The sequence below is a fragment of the Oryzias melastigma genome, linkage group LG21 (assembly GCF_002922805.2).
Source record: "Oryzias melastigma strain HK-1 linkage group LG21, ASM292280v2, whole genome shotgun sequence".
NCBI classification, from domain to species: Eukaryota; Metazoa; Chordata; class Actinopteri; order Beloniformes; family Adrianichthyidae; genus Oryzias; species Oryzias melastigma.
In genome coordinates, this window is record NC_050532.1 from 26,530,286 (window position 1) to 26,547,328 (window position 17,043).

Consider the following 17,043-nt stretch of genomic DNA (forward strand, 5'->3'; position numbering starts at 1 on the left):
TAAGGAGGTCCTAAATGAATCAGCCTTTAGTTCTGCTGTAAAGAAAATCCATCCATCCATCCATCTTCTTGACCGCTTCTTCCCTTTCGGGGTCGCGGGGTGCCGGAGCCTATCCCGGCTACTGATGGGCGAAGGCGGGGTACACCCTGGACAGGTCGCCAGTCTGTCTCAGGGCCTCAATCACACACACATTCACTCTCACATCCACACCTAGGGGCAATTCAGAGTCGCCAATTAACCTACGAAGCATGTTTTTGGACGGTGGGAGGAAGCCGGAGTCCCCGGTGAAAACCCACGCATGCACGGGGAGAACATGCAAACTCCACACAGAAAGGTCCCAGCCGGGAGTCGAACCGGGGCCTTCTCGCTGTGAGGCAAGAGCGATAACCACTGCGCCACCGTGCAGCCCGTAAAGAAAATCCTAGAGGAGGAAATAAATGAGCCGTTTTCCATCACTTAGCTATGAATTTAACATGTAGTTTATCACATTATCTTTCCTTGATTTTTAGGGTTCAATTTGCTCTTTAAATGTCTTCAGTTGCTGTGAAAAAAGTGATACACAAATTATTGGAAGATCTATAAAAATATAAAAGATTTCCATTTTACAACTTCATTTTTCACTCTTTTCAAAAGGCGCACATTCAGGTCTATTGTTTAACTTTTATTTTATTAAACAATTATTTAGCATATGCTTTTTTTTAAAAAAAAAAAGCTTTTTAAAAAGGCGCTCTGACCTCGGAATGACAAACCGGATCAGCCACAGCTGGACCAGAGAATCCACGTGTTCCCAGAACAGACAGGTGGACGGACCGGAGAAGAAAGCCGGTGTTGGAGATGGAGGGAAGAAAAAAAGCTCCTGTTGGGATTGGAAATCAGAAGAAAGCTCCTGTTGGGGCTTAGAAAGGTGAACATCAAAGCTTTCCCTCGTGCAGGAGGAGAGGGAACCCCTGTTGGGGGTTGAAATAAGAGAAAAGGTGAGCAGCAAATGTCTGGAAAAACTGCCAAGAAGACAAAAAAGCCGAAAATCAAATGTTTCTGAAAAATAAGTCATTTAAAAACAGCAAATTTGGCTATTGGATGCGTTTGTTCTATGGTTTAAACTAAACTTTTTCCAATTTAATGATGTTATTTGCTTACACATGAATAATTCTAACTTTAGATACAACAGAATAAAGAACTTTCTGAGGAGAATGAATGAAGTTCTCGGGTTAAAGTGAAGCCCAGCGTTAGTCTAATCAGTGACAGTCGTGATGCTGCTGAGCTTCTCAGAAATGTAGACATTTACTTTCCGTTAGGAGAAACCACTTAAAGTTAAGATATTTCATGTTTTTACACCTTTTCTTGCAGATACATAAAATATTAATCTTTCAAAACAAAAAGTTTTTCTCCCAGGAAGGCTGTAAATGTTCATGAGTTAATATTAACATAATTTGTTAATATTTACTAACGACTTCAGACGTCCTGCTGTGCAGCTGTGAGATCAGCGTTATAAACTTTGTCTAAAATAAACGTTTTTTTACATTTTGAGAGTTTATTAAATTAAAAAGATAATATGTCATTTATTTGTAGTTTTTGGACAAAAGCGATCTTTTATTTCAATAAGTCGGAGAATGAACGTCTGACGGTTGCAATCCAGCAGCAGCCGCTAATTGGGGGCGGAGCCTAACTGAGCTGTCTGCTATTAGAAATCCAACGAGGAAACGGACCTTTATTTTATTTTGGGATGAGGACCAACATGAATTTTCTACAATAACGAATAAAAATTGTGAAAATTCCACGGTTCACTGCGGAAGTCCCGCCCACCAATGTCACATGACGTGAGCAGTTCAGGGTGGACAGACACGCCCCCACCTGTGTACATTCCTGAATTCCAGCTGGATCAAACTTCTCCTAAAAATATATATATATTTTTTTTCACAAACACAATAAAGGAAATTAATGGGAAAAAAAACAAAATTCTTGGAAAAATGTTAAACAGACAGTGAGAAATTCTTATTTTTAGGGCTGCCTGGTGTGACTTTAGTCTGGATTATTTTGCATTTTCATTCAAAAACATGTTGATTAGTTTGTTGAAAATTTGTATTCTTATTATTTTTTATAAAATTACAACTAAAACTTTCATTCTATGTTGTAAAAATAGTTTAAATATTTATGGGGTTTGAACAGCAAAATGAATCTCAGTTTTCCAGATGAATTTTCTTTTTTTGCATGATTTTATGTCTAGTATGTGAATATAACATGGAAAAATGATTAAATAAAGGTAGTGTCACATAGGAGAGGTTGTGTTGATTAAAATGATACGAAATAAGCAGCAGGTATTCTTTTAAATGAAAAATAAAGATCCAATAGTAAACAAAATGAGTTTTAGATCATAGGTTTCAATGGGTTAAAAATAAACACTAAATGTACAATTGATTATTATATGCAAATAAGTGGCTGGCAAATACTAAAAAAAAAAAAAGCGATTACTTCTTTCCAGATTTACGATTAAGTTGATTAATTGATTTTTATAATCGATTCCCGGCCCGATAACGTGTCATTTATGGGAAAGAGATGATGTTTTTGAACCCTAACTTAATCGTCCCTGTAGGTTTAACCTTCTCTTGTTGCAAAAACCTTTAAAATAAAAAATAAAAACAATAAAATGTGTTTGTCTCGAACATGTCGGGAGTCCGGTGAGAGCGGTGAGCTCAGTGAAGCCGACCCGAGGAGTCAGAATGACGGATCTGGACACTTCAACGGTCTTCCTAAGACATATGTGAAGAGACAGTTTGAGGCTGAGGAAGGGGAAGGGGGGCGGTGACACCATGTGGTGCTGCACCAGCGCGGGACTGAAGAACCGCTTAGGAACCGACGGCTGCATTCCCTGTTCCACACAGATCCACATTCTTTAGATGAAACAAAACCTCGATCAGCGATGAGGAGGAGCAGTGATGCACGAGAATATGGCTGAAGCTGCAGCTGTTGCATCTCCTGGACTCTGAAGACATTCCTGTGTGTACACTCATCAGATACTCACAGCTTTTATGGAGCTGGATTAAGTTCCATGCTCAGGCATGTTTGAACACGCTTTGGCCCTCACATACAGTTCTATCATACACTCTGCTTATCAAGAAGCCAAAGAAGCTTCATCTTTCATGCACAAAGGAAGCTGAAATAAAAGTAAAAACACAAATAAAAGCTAAATATTTCACAAAATATACAAATACACTATTTTTTAAAACAAATACCGTCAAAAGTGGCATTCAACAACCCTTAAGTTAGAAGAAAATTGCCCATTTTTTCAGTAAATATTTTAGAAATAATTCAAGTTCCACAGAAGCTGCGTGGGACAGATGTTTGGGTAAACTGGATACACAGCCGAAGCTGTGCCGTCCTTGAATGAAGGCAGATGTTCCCATGAATAAATAAGTAGAATATTGGGTTTAAAATGTTGCAAAATAGTCTTAGAAACCACAAAAAAACAGAATATGTCATAAATGACATTTTCTTTAATTCCACACTCAGTTATAATGCAAATAAATGATTTTAAATGACAGTTGTTGAGGTCACTAGATTTCTTCATTTGATTGGTTTAAACGTTTAACCTCATTTTAATTCTTAACCAGCCACAGTGCAAAAAACACAACAAATAAATGTATTAAATTTTAATGGAATAACTGCAGACCCACACATTTTGACTTTTTTTTTCCCCTCAACACTTCAAACCATCAATTTTTTGTCTAAGACACGTGTCAAAGTCAAGGCCCGGGGGCCGGATCCGGCCCTCCAGATTATTTCATTTTACTGTTATTAATGACCCGATGTTATCTTGAGCTCATTTCTAACTTGTATAATTTTGACAAAAACATATTATTATGAAGAGTAAAATATTGAAAGTTATTTAAGGTTTAAGTTGATTTATTCTGGAATAATATTCCTGCCTTTTTATTAGTTTTAATAATGTAAAAATGTACAGTTTTAAAAAATTATCATTCTGCTGCTTTTTGGACTATTTTGGCATTTACCAAGATTTTTTTAGGCTGTTTTGGAGTTTAGCTAATATTTCAGCTACATGCTAGCTGTTTTGGCTAATTTTTTTTTTTTTAGTTTTTAAGGCTTTAAGTTGGTTATCAGCTTCAGCGTTTTTAGCCATCAGCATTTTCAGCACCCAAATTCTGCTTACAGCATTCACACCAGCATTATCACAGATAATGCTGTATATTTAGTTCATAATTATGTTAAAAAGTTACATTTTAAAAATGTAGTTTTAGTGTTTTCAATTAATGTTTATCCTGTTCGACCTAAGGTGTGTTCTGGATTTTGGCCTCTTGTGGGACTGAGTTTGACAGCTCTAGTCTTTGAGATATCATGAGTCACTGAACTCAAATGTCGTTGATATATTGCAGTAAAGTTGATAAAAATGAGTGCGTGAGAGGAAAGTGCTGAGGATCAGACGAGTGCATGAAGTCTGAGAGGTCATAATTTCTGGTTTATTAATTTAACTCACTACAAAACTAAACTTTTAGAGGCGTTTGTTTAGAAATACATTAATAATCTAATAAAAGCTTTAAAGATATTCATATTAATCTGATACAGTTCACATACTATAACATGTATTAGTGAAATAATGAGATTGTTAATATCATACAGTTTTACATGGATCCTAAACCAGAGAAGCTCCAATTGTTCTGCTTCTCTTGGAGGACATTTCAGTTTGGCCACTAGGGGGCGATCGCACTAAAGCATTACACCTTATTAAAGAAGAAGAAGAAAGTATGAGGAAAAAAACGATGTTTTAGACCACTTAAAGTATTTCCTAAAAGAAGAGTTTGGAAAATTGATGCCTGTGAGATTATAAAGATGTTCATTTCGTCAGTAACGTGTGTTTAGTTGACCGAGTGTTAGCATTAGCCGTCCTATGGGGAATCCCATAATACTTTAGCATCAAGCTAGCAGACTTTAGCTTTATGCGAGAGATCAATCTCTACTTTTATGGATTGATTATTGATCGATTAATGGATTTCATCAACCCAGCGCTAGTTACAGCAGTAAATAAAGGAAGCAGGAGGAGAAACTCACTAAAGAGCCACTGCAGTGAAAATAGTGATTTTGTAGCGTTTTTCTGATGGAGGCTTATAAAGAAATTAAGATCAAAGACTGCATTCGTGAGTATTTTTGTTGTGAATCAGGAGCAGACGGACAAATTTAGGAAGATGTTTGTGATGTAGAAGATTTGCTGGGAAAGGGGGCGGGGTTGCTTCGCACCAACAGTCTTGTCCTTAACTCAGAGGGGGATTTCTAATTAACTCCTGCCGCTCTACAGAAACTATGTCCTATGAAAACAAGTTTTTTTTAATTTTGGCTAAAAACATTAATAGTAATTAAAATTCCACTGAGAACGATTTGAAAGTAGATCAGAAGATGATCAGAGTGGGACTTTTTCTTTGTTTATTGTTGTATTGCACTGATAGGAAAACAAATGTTTACGTTAGTGAATACTTGAATGCTATTTATAAGCTCAAGAGTGATTTCCCATCTTCACAGGAGCTCACTAAGGTAATGGAAGAGAACTGCAGGCACAGAGACGGGGAACGCTCGGTCGATTATTAAGTCATTAATCGTTGGGCTTTATTGGATCAGGAGTGTCAGGAGCTCCTGCGATCAATCAATCCTTATGTAATCTGCTCAGGGAAATCTTGTAAAGCATCAGTCATTACATCATGTGACTCCACAAACCAGCTGCATGCTCCCAATCCCTTCCAACGTCCTGTCTGACGTCCGGTTGTCCACTCTAGGATCAGATCCTCTTTTCTTCCACCAGAACCAGCAGGTCAAGACGATGAACGCCGTTCTCCTGCTTTCATCAGAGGACTCCACCTGCTCCTCAGTGTTTCTGTGACTTCGTTTTTTTGTAAATTCCCCGTTGTTCCCACCACCCTTCCTGTGACTGAGACCCGCTTTGGTAGATCAATGGAGCAGCAGGGGGGCGGGGCTTTAATTGAGCTGTCCTGAAGGGCAGAGGATGTTTTAATGAGCCCCAGTCCTGTTTTCATCCTGACCTTTGAGCAGCTTCCCTACAGGTGTCCATCCTCTCAACTTAAAACGAATGTATGGGCTTGTCGGGCCGCCCCACAGCTCTTTACCTCACACAGATTCCCTTGACATTTTAGAGTTTTTTGTTGTTTAATACTTTCTGTGTCTCCTTTAATAAGTCAAAGATCTTTATCATTTGGTTCCTGAATCAGGTTAGTTTTTATGCCAGATGAACTACCAAAAATCCATCATTCCTACATGTTTTTACTGAGTATATTGATGACTGACACATTTATAATAGTAAAAATGACTAAAAAAGATCAATATAGCAAAGAAAGACGCTTTGATCCACTGAAAGGCTTCTTAAGGAAACTCACGAGGAGCTGAATGATAAAACATTTTATCGTTTCCTATCCTGTAAATAACCAAGAGGAAATGTAGTTTTCATGAGGGAACGGTTTGTTTTTTCTTTGAATAAACCCAGAGAATACTCATCAGAATCCTCCAGTGTCTATGGGGGTCAGCAACAATAAAAGAGCATTTGGACTCGATTTCTACTGATCTAAATCTAGAAGCAGTAATTCCTTTAGCCTTTAAGAAATTTGGATTTGCATTCATGACTTTCATTTTTAATAGTAATTATGTCTATTTTTTGGCACAAACAAAAGAAAAAATATAAAAAGAACCTAGTATCTCTCAAAATCTGATTCTTCAAAGAACTTATTTTCAAAATAAAAGACACTCTGTGCCAAACAGGATCATCTCAGCTAGTAACCAATGTTGTGCAGCATAAGATAATATGTGCTTTTAACTCATAAAAGATGAAACTTTTCCCCAAAGTTTTGCTTTGCATATAAAATCTGTTCATTCTGGAGGTAGAGTTGATCAAACAAGACGTCTTCGGGTCAACAGGATGTAAAAACCTACAGAGTTTATCATCTATGTGAACCTCAGACATCAATTTATACATTTAACTCATCTAAATTAAATAAATGCTAATTAAGAAATCCTTACTTTAAAGAATTGCCATTTTATTTTTATTTTTTTAATCATTTTTTTTCTTTGTCCCCTCTTTGTCCTCAGTAGTCTTTCACTGCTGGGTTTTGTTATTTTAGTTTGGGGTTGGTAGTCTCAGTTTGCAGGTTTTTTTTATTTGTTTTCTTTAGATAGTTTTGGTGAGGAGGAGCTGCTGACTCAGACGGTCGACATGGTGGGTCAGCAGTCTCCATGACTCCACCATGGAGAGATGAAAGAGCCACATGTGAAACTCCTGGTCTGTGGGAACTGCACAATCCTTAAAATCTGAATTAAACTTGAACAAAAGATTAAAAAAAACAAACTGCTGACTGATAAAAATCCATCCCAACATTTCAGAAAAATCCATCATCAGGTTCAAATACAGTCACTCACCTCCCAGTAACAGATCTGTACATTTGATAAAAGCTGTCAGGAACCGCTGGTGAAGAACCCAAACGCAGGAGAGCGAGCAGTTTGAGGCAGAAACATTTCAACTTAAACATGAACTTTGGGAGCAACAAAAGTGTGACGAAGAAGACAGTGAAGAACTGATACTCAGGTTAATGAAGTAAAACAGCTGAGGACAATTAAAGCAGGTGTGACTGACAGGAGAACACAAACCTGAGAACACAGGAAACGAAAATCACTTTGATTAACGTCAAAGATCCAGTTGTTACACACTGAAGGAACCACAAAGAGTTAAATCACTCTTTAGAAAAATAAGACACTGCTTCACACTAATATTTCATTGTTTCTATTATGGTAACTAAAGATGAAATATAGATTTTTGGCATAAATAAAACATAAAAAGAAAACAGTTTTGACACAGGTTCACATGAAGTCCTTTCAAAATAAGACATCTCTAATGTGGTACAGGAACTCTAGCAGGAAGTGTGATGTCAGCAGCCATTGAAAGAAAAAAAATATTTTATCTTTTTTGTGCATCTCAGCCAGAAATTTGTAAATCCAATTAAATGAGAAATTAAGTTATTTTTACCGCATTTTCACTTAAAATCCTTGAATTTGTTCCATACCTCGATTCAACCTGTAGGGGGCAGCACACAGACAGTTTTTGACTACACTTTCAAGAATTAAACAAGTTTATTTTAATTCGTCTAAAATGTGGCAACAAACATCATTTATAGATGTTTTTATAGATACAAAAAACAGTTGATTTGGGGTTTGGTTGCCCTTGAAGAAAACAATCCCCACACATCAAAGATTAAACCTTTCTTCTTTATTATTTTTTATGGATTTAACTATTTTAACACACATTATTGTGTATTCTGGATTTTTGATGACCAATGCAATTTTATTTGGCAACAAATTCATTTTTATTTCCTGTTTTACCAAACAGTGCGTATTTTCAAGTATTTTTATGTATTATTTATTACTTTTTGGGTTGTTTTACTGCATGAGAGTTGATCAGACCAGGAAGTACTTCTTGAATTTCATTATAGTTGTGGTAATGATAATAAATTTGCATCTAATCTAATAATAATAATAATAATAACAATAATAATAGTGTCTGTTTATTTTGATTTTCTCTTTCAATTTACACATTTCCTCTTAAGTTTTTCCTTATTTCTCCGAGATAGTTCATTGGTACTCTCGCCTCAAAGTGAGAAAGTTCGAATCCCAGCTGGGTCCTTTCTCTGTGGAATTTTTTTTTTTTTAAGCGGTTTTAACATAAACTTTTTCCTTTCACCTTGTTTGTGTGCTTTTTTCCCTAGAAAAAAAAATTGCGTCTTTCTCCACCTCCTACCCACAATTCCTCACCTTTTTCCGTCCTCCAGCCTGAGACTTACAAAATGTATAAAAGCAGATAAAATATAAATCCTGGAATCAATAAAATTCACCTTTTATAGTCAGTTATTAGTCTACTTGTTCCATTAAACGCGTCAAACAAATAGACTCGGCTTCCTAACGGCTTACGAAGCCGCAGGATTTCCAGGGAGCCTGATAACCTCCATGTATCCACACTAAAGAAAATGTTATCCTCCAAATTTAACCAAATCCTTCTTCCTTAAGAGACAAATCCAACCCCTTTTCTGTAAAATCTCTTTTTGTGATCGTCTCAAACACACTTATTAAAAAGTGTCCTGGTGAATTCAAAGAGTCCTTATAATAAGGTGTTTCTTTATGTCGTCGCCTCACATCGCAGCACATTTGATCAGTTTTGTTCCGTCTCCTGCTTCACTTTGAACATTTCTGCGGTTTCTTTCTCCTTTAAGTTAAAAGTTCTCCACTATTTTTCGGACTTTTGTCAGTTTTCTTCAGGCGGTGACGGAGGCGTGTCCTCCTGACTGCTTCCTTTTGTTGCTTCCTCCTCATTAGGAAAGATGTTTGTCTGCAAACTCACGTCTGGATTTCACTTACAGAACAATTAAAAGGACAAAGAGTGGAAAAAGAACAAAAAAAAGAAAAATGCATTTTTTTAAAAGTGAGAAATACTCAATTAGCATTTATTTAGATTAGTTTAATGTATAAACTGATGCCTAAGATGCACATAGATGATAAACTATGTAGGTTTTTACATCCCTGTTGACCTGAAGACGACTTGTTTGCTCAACTCTACCTCCAGAATGAACAGATCAGCTGCAGATTAACAGAGTTTGTTGGAAAACTAAACTGAGAATACAAACAATATGACAGATGCAGATAAAAGCATCGCTTGTTCTGGATGTGAAGTTCAGGAGAATTAAACGTTTCCAGCAGAAACGGAGTGAAAAGATTCACACACAAAAACACATGAAACAAGTAAATGAACATTTGTGTTGTGTATGTGTGGTTTCCTAAGAATTATTTTATCCAGATCTATTCTTTTTGTATTTCTTTGTTTTTGTTGATGTTCTGGAAACCGCCTCTACAGGTTTATCTCATTTTTGCAGTTTTTCTTACAGCAGAAACTGAAGAAAAACTAATGATGGTGAACTTCTCAGCTGTTAGTAAAGAGCAACAGGAAAAAAAGCAATAAAAGCTTCAGAACTACATTTTTATTGACAAAACTTGTATTAAAGGGAAGTTAGGCGCCGCTGTTCACCGCTTTGATTCCCACAGCTGTAAGTTTGGCATTTTAGCAGGAAATGTCAGAACGATGAAGAAAAACGCAGCAAAAATTCCTTAAACGTTTGTCTCAGGGAGATTGGTGTTTAATCTCCTTTAAGCAGAATGTAACTTTTGGTTGTTCAGCATCCAACTGTGAGTTTGAACTAAAAAACTCAGTGTGGAACTACATCTTTGCATCTTTTTAACCCTAAATCCAGTTTGACAGACTTTCTTTTGGGCTCCTGAAGGAGTCTCAACACGCAGAGATGCGTCATCCAATCGTCTTCTTCCCAGAAGGAAACAGGAAGCTGTAATTGAAGGGATCGAGTGGATGCACAGAAGGGATCGAGTGGATCTGCATGGGGATCGAGTAGATCCGCAGAAGCGATCGAGTGGATGTACAGAAGGGATCGAGTGGATCTGTAGGAGGGACCGAGTGGATCTGCAGGAGGGATCAAGTGAATCTGCATGAGGGATCGAGTGGATCAGCAGAAGGGATCGAGTGGATCTGCAGGAGGGATCGAGTGGATCTGCAGGAGGGATCGAGTGGATCAGCATAAGGGATCGAGTGGATCGGCAGAAGGGATCGAGTGGATCTGTAGGAGGGATCGAGTGGATCTGCAGGAGGGATCAAGTGAATCTGCATGAGGGATCGAGTGGATCAGCAGAAGGGATCGAGTGGATCTGCAGGAGGGATCGAGAGGATCAGCAGAAGGGATCGAGTGGATCAGCAGAAGGGATCGAGTGGATCAGCAGAAGGGATCGAGTGGATCAGCAGAAGGGATCGAGTGGATCAGCAGAAGGGATTGAGTGGATGTGCAGAAGGGATCGAGTGGATCAGCAGAAGGGATTGAGTGGATCTGCAGAAGGTTTCTGTCCAGACTCTGCAGATGGATGCATCCTGCAGCAGCGACACTTCCCCGATAGATGAAACTCAGAAATACATGTCCTGGAAAAGGTTCTGTCCCATTTCGATGTAGGCCTCCTTCTCCTGCGCAGACATCTGCTCCACCAGCTCGGGCCTCTGGCTCACCTCCCGGTACGAGAACGGCCGACCCCCCACCGTCACCATGGGCTCGTCCCCCACCTCCTCGAAGTCATCGTCGTCGTCTTCGTCCTCCTCTCGCTGCTGCGCCGCCATGACAGGGGGAGGACCTGAGGGGAACTCGTCGTCCGACTCGCTGGTGTCGCTCTCCGAGTCGCTGGCGTTGGCGGCGGAGGACGCGGGAGCTCTGGAGGAGGCGCCGGCTCCGCCCACTCCTGCTCCTGCGACCGCCCTCTTCTCGTGGATGAGGAGAGCGCGCATCACTTCCTCGTTTTCGTCCGTCTGGTCGCGAGCTGCTGCTCCGTCCTGAGATCCGGGCAGAGATGATCCGTCTGAGGAGACAAACGAACCAAAGTGATAAAAACGGATCCGCAGAAAATAATCCTGATAACAATCCTAGAAGATTACAAAAGAAAATGGAAAACGGGAGTAAACTCAATCGAACAACGGGCCAAAATCCAAACCCCCCTTAGGTCACGGGCCGATCAGGATAAACATTTATTCAACACACTTTTTTAAAACTTTAAAACCGTAACTTTTTAACATAATTATGAACTAGATATACAGCATTACCTGTGATAATGCTAGTGTGAGTGCTGTAAGCTGAATTTGGCCGCTGAAGTTACTGCTGAAGATAGTTGACGATACTGAAATAGATAGCTAAAAATGCTGAAGCTGATAGCCAGATAAAATATTAGCTCAATGCCAAATTAGCCTAAAATAAAAAAACTTAGGTAAACAGCTAGCATGTAGCTGAAATATTAGCTAAACTCCAAAATAGCCTAAAAAATCTTAGTAAATCCCAAAATAGTCCAAAAAGCTAACAGAATGTCAATTTTTAAAACTTTAAAACCGTAACTTTTTAACATAATTATGAAAAATAAAAAAGCAGGAATATTATTCCATAACAAATCACCTTAAATAACTTTCAATATTTTACTCTCCATAAAAATGTATTTTGTCAAAATTATACAAGTTAGAAATGAGAACAAGATAACATCGGGTCATTAATAACAATAAAATAAAATGATCTGGAGGGCCGGATAGAATTAGCCGCCTTGACTTTGACAGACGTGCTGTAAAACAACCATTTCTGATCCGATTCAATCGTAGGAGTTTTAATTCATTTAAGTTTGCTTAAGACTGTGCCTGAGTAAAGGAACTCTACTTAAGCTAGCGCTAGCTCATAAATCACCGGCCACATTGTTCTATAAACATTTTTTACAGCTTGTATGTAGTTCTACTTTGTGTTTGAGCCAATTTTTTAGAGAAAACAAATGTGTTGTTGTTAAATATATTTTAATGTAATTTTTTATCATTTGAATTTTTGGTGGAAGAAAGTAAAAACAGGGGTGAAAAAAATTCACTTAAAATCAAATTTGGGAAGAAAAAAAATCTAAGATTTTATTTGATATTGCCCAGTCTAACCCACTCTGATTAAAACAGTTTTTAACATGTTTTTGTTGCATTTTTCTGATGAAGAAGACAAATATAAAGAAAATTAAGCTTAAAATTGTATTTCTGGGTTCCTCAAGCCAGCGGAACCGCCCACAACTCAGGACAGTTTCCCGCTCTGCAGAAACTATTCAGGCTGGGTTGATAAAATCAATCAATCGATCTGAAATGATTTAGGATTAATATTTCAATAAATTATTATTATTATTATTTTATTGTTCTGTGTTTCAAACACAAAATGAAAGTAAACGTAAGAATTTAAAAATAAAATATAAGAATTTAAAAAAGTACAAAAATACAAAATAAACATAAGAATTTAAAAATACAAATATAAGAATTTAAAAATACAAAAAATACAAATATGATCCATAAAAGTGGAGAAGTTCACTAGCTTGATGCTAACGTATAATGGGATTTCCCATAGAACGGCTAATGCTAACGCTCTGTCAACCTAAACAAACTTTGCTGACTAAATGAACGTCTTTACAAACTCAAACTCCTAGATAGAAATATTTAATATTTAGAGTAACTATTTGTGGTCTAAAACAGTTTTTCCTCATTCTTTCTTCTTCGTCTGGAATAAGGTGCAATGCTTACGGCGCGATCGCCACCTAGTGGCCAAACTGAAACGCCCTCCAGGAGAAGCTGAACAACTGGAGTTTCTCCGTTACTGTATGCTATTAACAATCTCATTATTTCACTAATACATGAACTGGATCAGATTAATGTGAATATCTTCAAAACATATATAGATTATTAATGACTTTCTAAACAAATGTGTCTAAATGGGTAAACTCTAAATTAAAGTGAATTGAATTGAGAGGATCGAAAGAATCGGAGTCGAATCGATCCAGGCTCTGGTGAAGAAAATAGATCAAAAGATGATCAGAGGAAAGTTTTTTAGCTTTTTTTTTTTCCAACGAATAAAATTGATTTTGTTTCTGATTAATTTCTTCGGTTTTTTTTTTTAACAAAAACATATTTTTTGTTAGTTTTTATTGAGAGAATTAATGACTTTAATAATAAAATTTGCGTCTTTATTCCATTTAAATTCTCTTTTTTTATGTGAACAAAATCTGAACTTTAATTAGATTATTTAAAAAATGAAATTGGTGTAAAACAGAACAATCAAATAGAAAGATTTGCAGATTCATCACCGACAGACACAAAGCGAACGGACAGGATGTTTGGAAGGAATGATTCCCTCATTTCCACCAGAATGGGTTTTATTAATGAGGAGCCGTTGCTCTGCCTCGCACTAATCAAGTCTAGGATTGTTTTAATTGAACAATTATGGTCCTGGAAGGTCCGACCGGCTCCGATTGTCATATGGACTTTGGAGAAAAAAACCCAGCAGCTTCCTGGAGGGGCGCACGGACGGAGCCAGAGATCCTGGGCTAATCTTTGATGGTGTGCTCTGACCTTTGAGTGAATGCCGAGCTTCAAGGCCCGGCAGTTTCACTACCAACCGAGCTCCACCACCATCAGATATTTTATTTAATCAGGGAAAAAACCAAAGTCTGGCTTTATTTGAAGCTTGTTTACTAAATGTTTCCTATACTTGAACGTTTTCTAGTGAAAGGTAAACCGTACCGTTCTTGAGGCCGTCGGCCTCGCTGTAAGCTCCCTGGACGGTGCTCTGGGTCAACCACACCGGCCGCTCCTTGGGGGCCTTGGCCTCGCTCGCCGCCTTCTGCTGCTCGTCCTGCTCGTCCATGCTGATCACCACGTTCTGCGTGTACAGGTCTGCGTAGGACGAGCCTTTGGTGGACCACGCTTCCCGGTGCTGTCCACCAGCGGCGTTTCCAGCCGACGCCGCTGCACGTTCCCGACTGCAGAAAACACTCAGTTCATTTCTCATCATCCAAACTCTCGTTTGGATACAAACGGATGCAGGTTAGTGACCGACCTCTGCTTGAGAGCAGGGATCTCGGTGGGCTCGGGCTCCAGCAGGTCGTGGGACAAGTTGACGTCTTCGGTTTGGCGCAGGAGCGCATAGATGGGCTCGATCTGCTCGTTGAAGCGGGCCACCAGAGTCCTGCCGTCGGGACAGACGGAAGTGTCCTCCTCCACCTCCGTCTGGCAGAAGGTGCAGCGAAATGTCCCTGCAGGTGGAACAAGAAGTCATGCTGAAACTGAGGAACCTTCAAAACAGACTGAGATAAATCAACATTTACTTTTTTCAATTTATCAATTTATTCTATGTCTATAAACTTCTATGGTGTGATTTCTGTTCACTTCACCTGATGTCCAGCAGAAATAATATAACAGTTTAAACATCTTAGATAATCTAACTTCATGTATTTGTCCGACATATTAAGAAAAGTAAAATTCATGACATCTTTATTTTACAATCTTTCACAACCAGATTAATGAATAACTTTCTAAGTGGTGACAGAAAAAAAATATCAATCATAAATGGTGTACAATTATTGTTTTTATTCCTTTAAATGTTTCTTCTTGTGTAAAGCCTTGTTTTCCATGTTTTTACATCCGAGTGAACCGCTGCACAAATGGACGCCTCTTTCTCTGTGGTTTTTATTCTTTTATAGACACCAATGTTAGAGTTAAATTCTGGATTTCTTTGACTTTTTCAGCACAGAGGCCACCTCATCAACTGCAGAAAAGTCTCAGTGAGTTCCATCTAGCAGAGCAGAGAAGGTCAGAAAACTAGCTGGATACTAGATCCAGATCACCAGAATCCTGATATTGTGGTCTGGCTGTCAGTTACAGATGATCTGCAGCTGGAAAATAAAAGCTCAGAGTAGATAGTTTGTGAGTTATTTGGATTTTTTTTTAGTCAAACTAATGGAAATAAACCCTGAAATGATTAGAATAAGTAAGTAAGCAAGCTGAGAGTACAGCACTGGAGAAGATGTCATTGGTTTTCGGGGTTTACCTGTCATCATGTCAAAGAGCAGGTTGGCCTCCAGGTCCGTGAAGGCGGAGGAGCAGCAGGGACACCTGAAGGAGGCTCGGTTGGTGGAATCTCGTTCATCCGTCTCAATGCGCCGTCGCATGTGATCCAGTTTGTATTTGACCACATTGACCAACACTCTGAAGAAAACAAAGAAATTAGACTTGTCGGGTCCATCATCTAAAGTAGTAAAAACACGGCCAGAGCGGATCAAACCTGTAGTTGATGAAATAGTAGTTGTGTCTCGTCGTCTTGCCATCGACAGCCGTCTCCACTCTCATGCGGCACTTGACGAACTTGTCTGCCTTCAGGGTGTTGAGCACAGAGCGCAGCTGCTTGCGGTCGAACTTCAGCAGCTCCTGCATGTCCTCCTCACGCACACACGGGTTACGGATGAGCACGTCCAGGGCCAGGGCGTGCTCCACGTCGTAAAAGCCCCGGACCACCTGTTTGGCCAAGCGCTTCAGCGCCGCAGGGACCTCCGTCAGGACATCCGGCTCCATCATCTTCAGAACTTCAGAAGAACAGACCTTTAAAAAAACATCTGGACCACTCGTCTAATGGATCAACGTACAAAACACTTCAAATAAGGGATTTCAATAAAGATAAATGTGTCTAAAAGTGAGCAAAGATTTGAGATAAACTTATATTTAAACCTGATAAAACTGCACCGTAAACAGCAACATGTCTAAGTTGACTCTTAAAAAGTCTAACTTTGAATTAGTCATGGTTTAACCTCACAGTGCTAACACGATTCAGACTAAATTGTTAGTACTTATTTTTTTTCTGTACGATTAAAAAAGAATACTCAATTTCATCACCCAGATGTGATATTGCCTCAGTTTGTTTTTTAACTTTTTTTTTTTTTAGGACATCCATATAATTATCATAAAGTCCCATTTTTCTTTAGCTACATGATGAAAATCCACTTACCCGAAACTATTTATGTTCCTCTCGAAAAAAAACAGAAGAACAAACTTCTCCGGTCATTTCCGATTGATGTCCTTTATATTATCAGTAAAGACGGACAGAAATTTAATTTACTGGACACATTTTTAAAGCTACAAAATCCGAAAAAGCTAGCAAACGATCAGTGCATCGCGGAGAGCTAACCCGGAAGTAAAGAAAAGGGATTTTGTACATTCCTATTGGTTCAACCCGGCACGAGGACGTGACTGTTTAGTGACATAACCGTCTAGCGAATTGAACCGCACTATTTTGAAGGTCTTCGACCAATCATATCGAGGAATCGCTATTTTGGGCGGAAATTTTAACTTGCTGCTTCCGGTGTTGTGATGAAAAATGTTACCATCGAAAAGTGTCCCCCTTCAAGTCACGTCCCTTGTAAACTTACTCAAATATAATGCGTTCACCATTTTCTAATGCTGTCCGAATCTAGTTTCCAAAATCGACTACACTTGAAATTTCCCAGAATTCTTTACGAAAAACTAGCTCGAACTTTAATGCTATTATGATCAAGATTATCGAATATAGACCACAATGCATTACGCTCAAACAATTTTGAACAAACAAAGACACGTTTGAA

At 38.5% G+C, this 17,043-nt stretch overlaps 1 protein-coding gene across 3 annotated transcripts in view; it reads right to left on the bottom strand.

The window, feature by feature from the left end:
- Window positions 1-10,008: 10,008 nt before the first annotated feature.
- The window catches only part of gtf2e1 (general transcription factor IIE, polypeptide 1, alpha), a 7,602-nt gene continuing 567 nt past the window's right edge, over window positions 10,009-17,043 (bottom strand). Inside the window, exons 1-6 of one of the 3 annotated variants that reach the window (XM_024286778.1) lie at window positions 16,431-16,913; window positions 15,714-16,011; window positions 15,480-15,637; window positions 14,490-14,685; window positions 14,174-14,412; window positions 10,009-11,457 (exon numbers count right to left, since the gene is read on the bottom strand). In XM_024286778.1, coding sequence (XP_024142546.1) covers window positions 11,015-11,457; window positions 14,174-14,412; window positions 14,490-14,685; window positions 15,480-15,637; window positions 15,714-16,003 — 1,326 coding nt within the window. In that variant the 5' untranslated portion in view covers window positions 16,004-16,011; window positions 16,431-16,913 and the 3' untranslated portion in view covers window positions 10,009-11,014. Of the gene's footprint in view, window positions 11,458-14,173; window positions 14,413-14,489; window positions 14,686-15,479; window positions 15,638-15,713; window positions 16,012-16,430; window positions 16,914-17,043 lie in introns of those variants that run through there. The other 2 variants (XM_036209660.1, XM_024286779.2) reach the window with 2 other exon arrangements.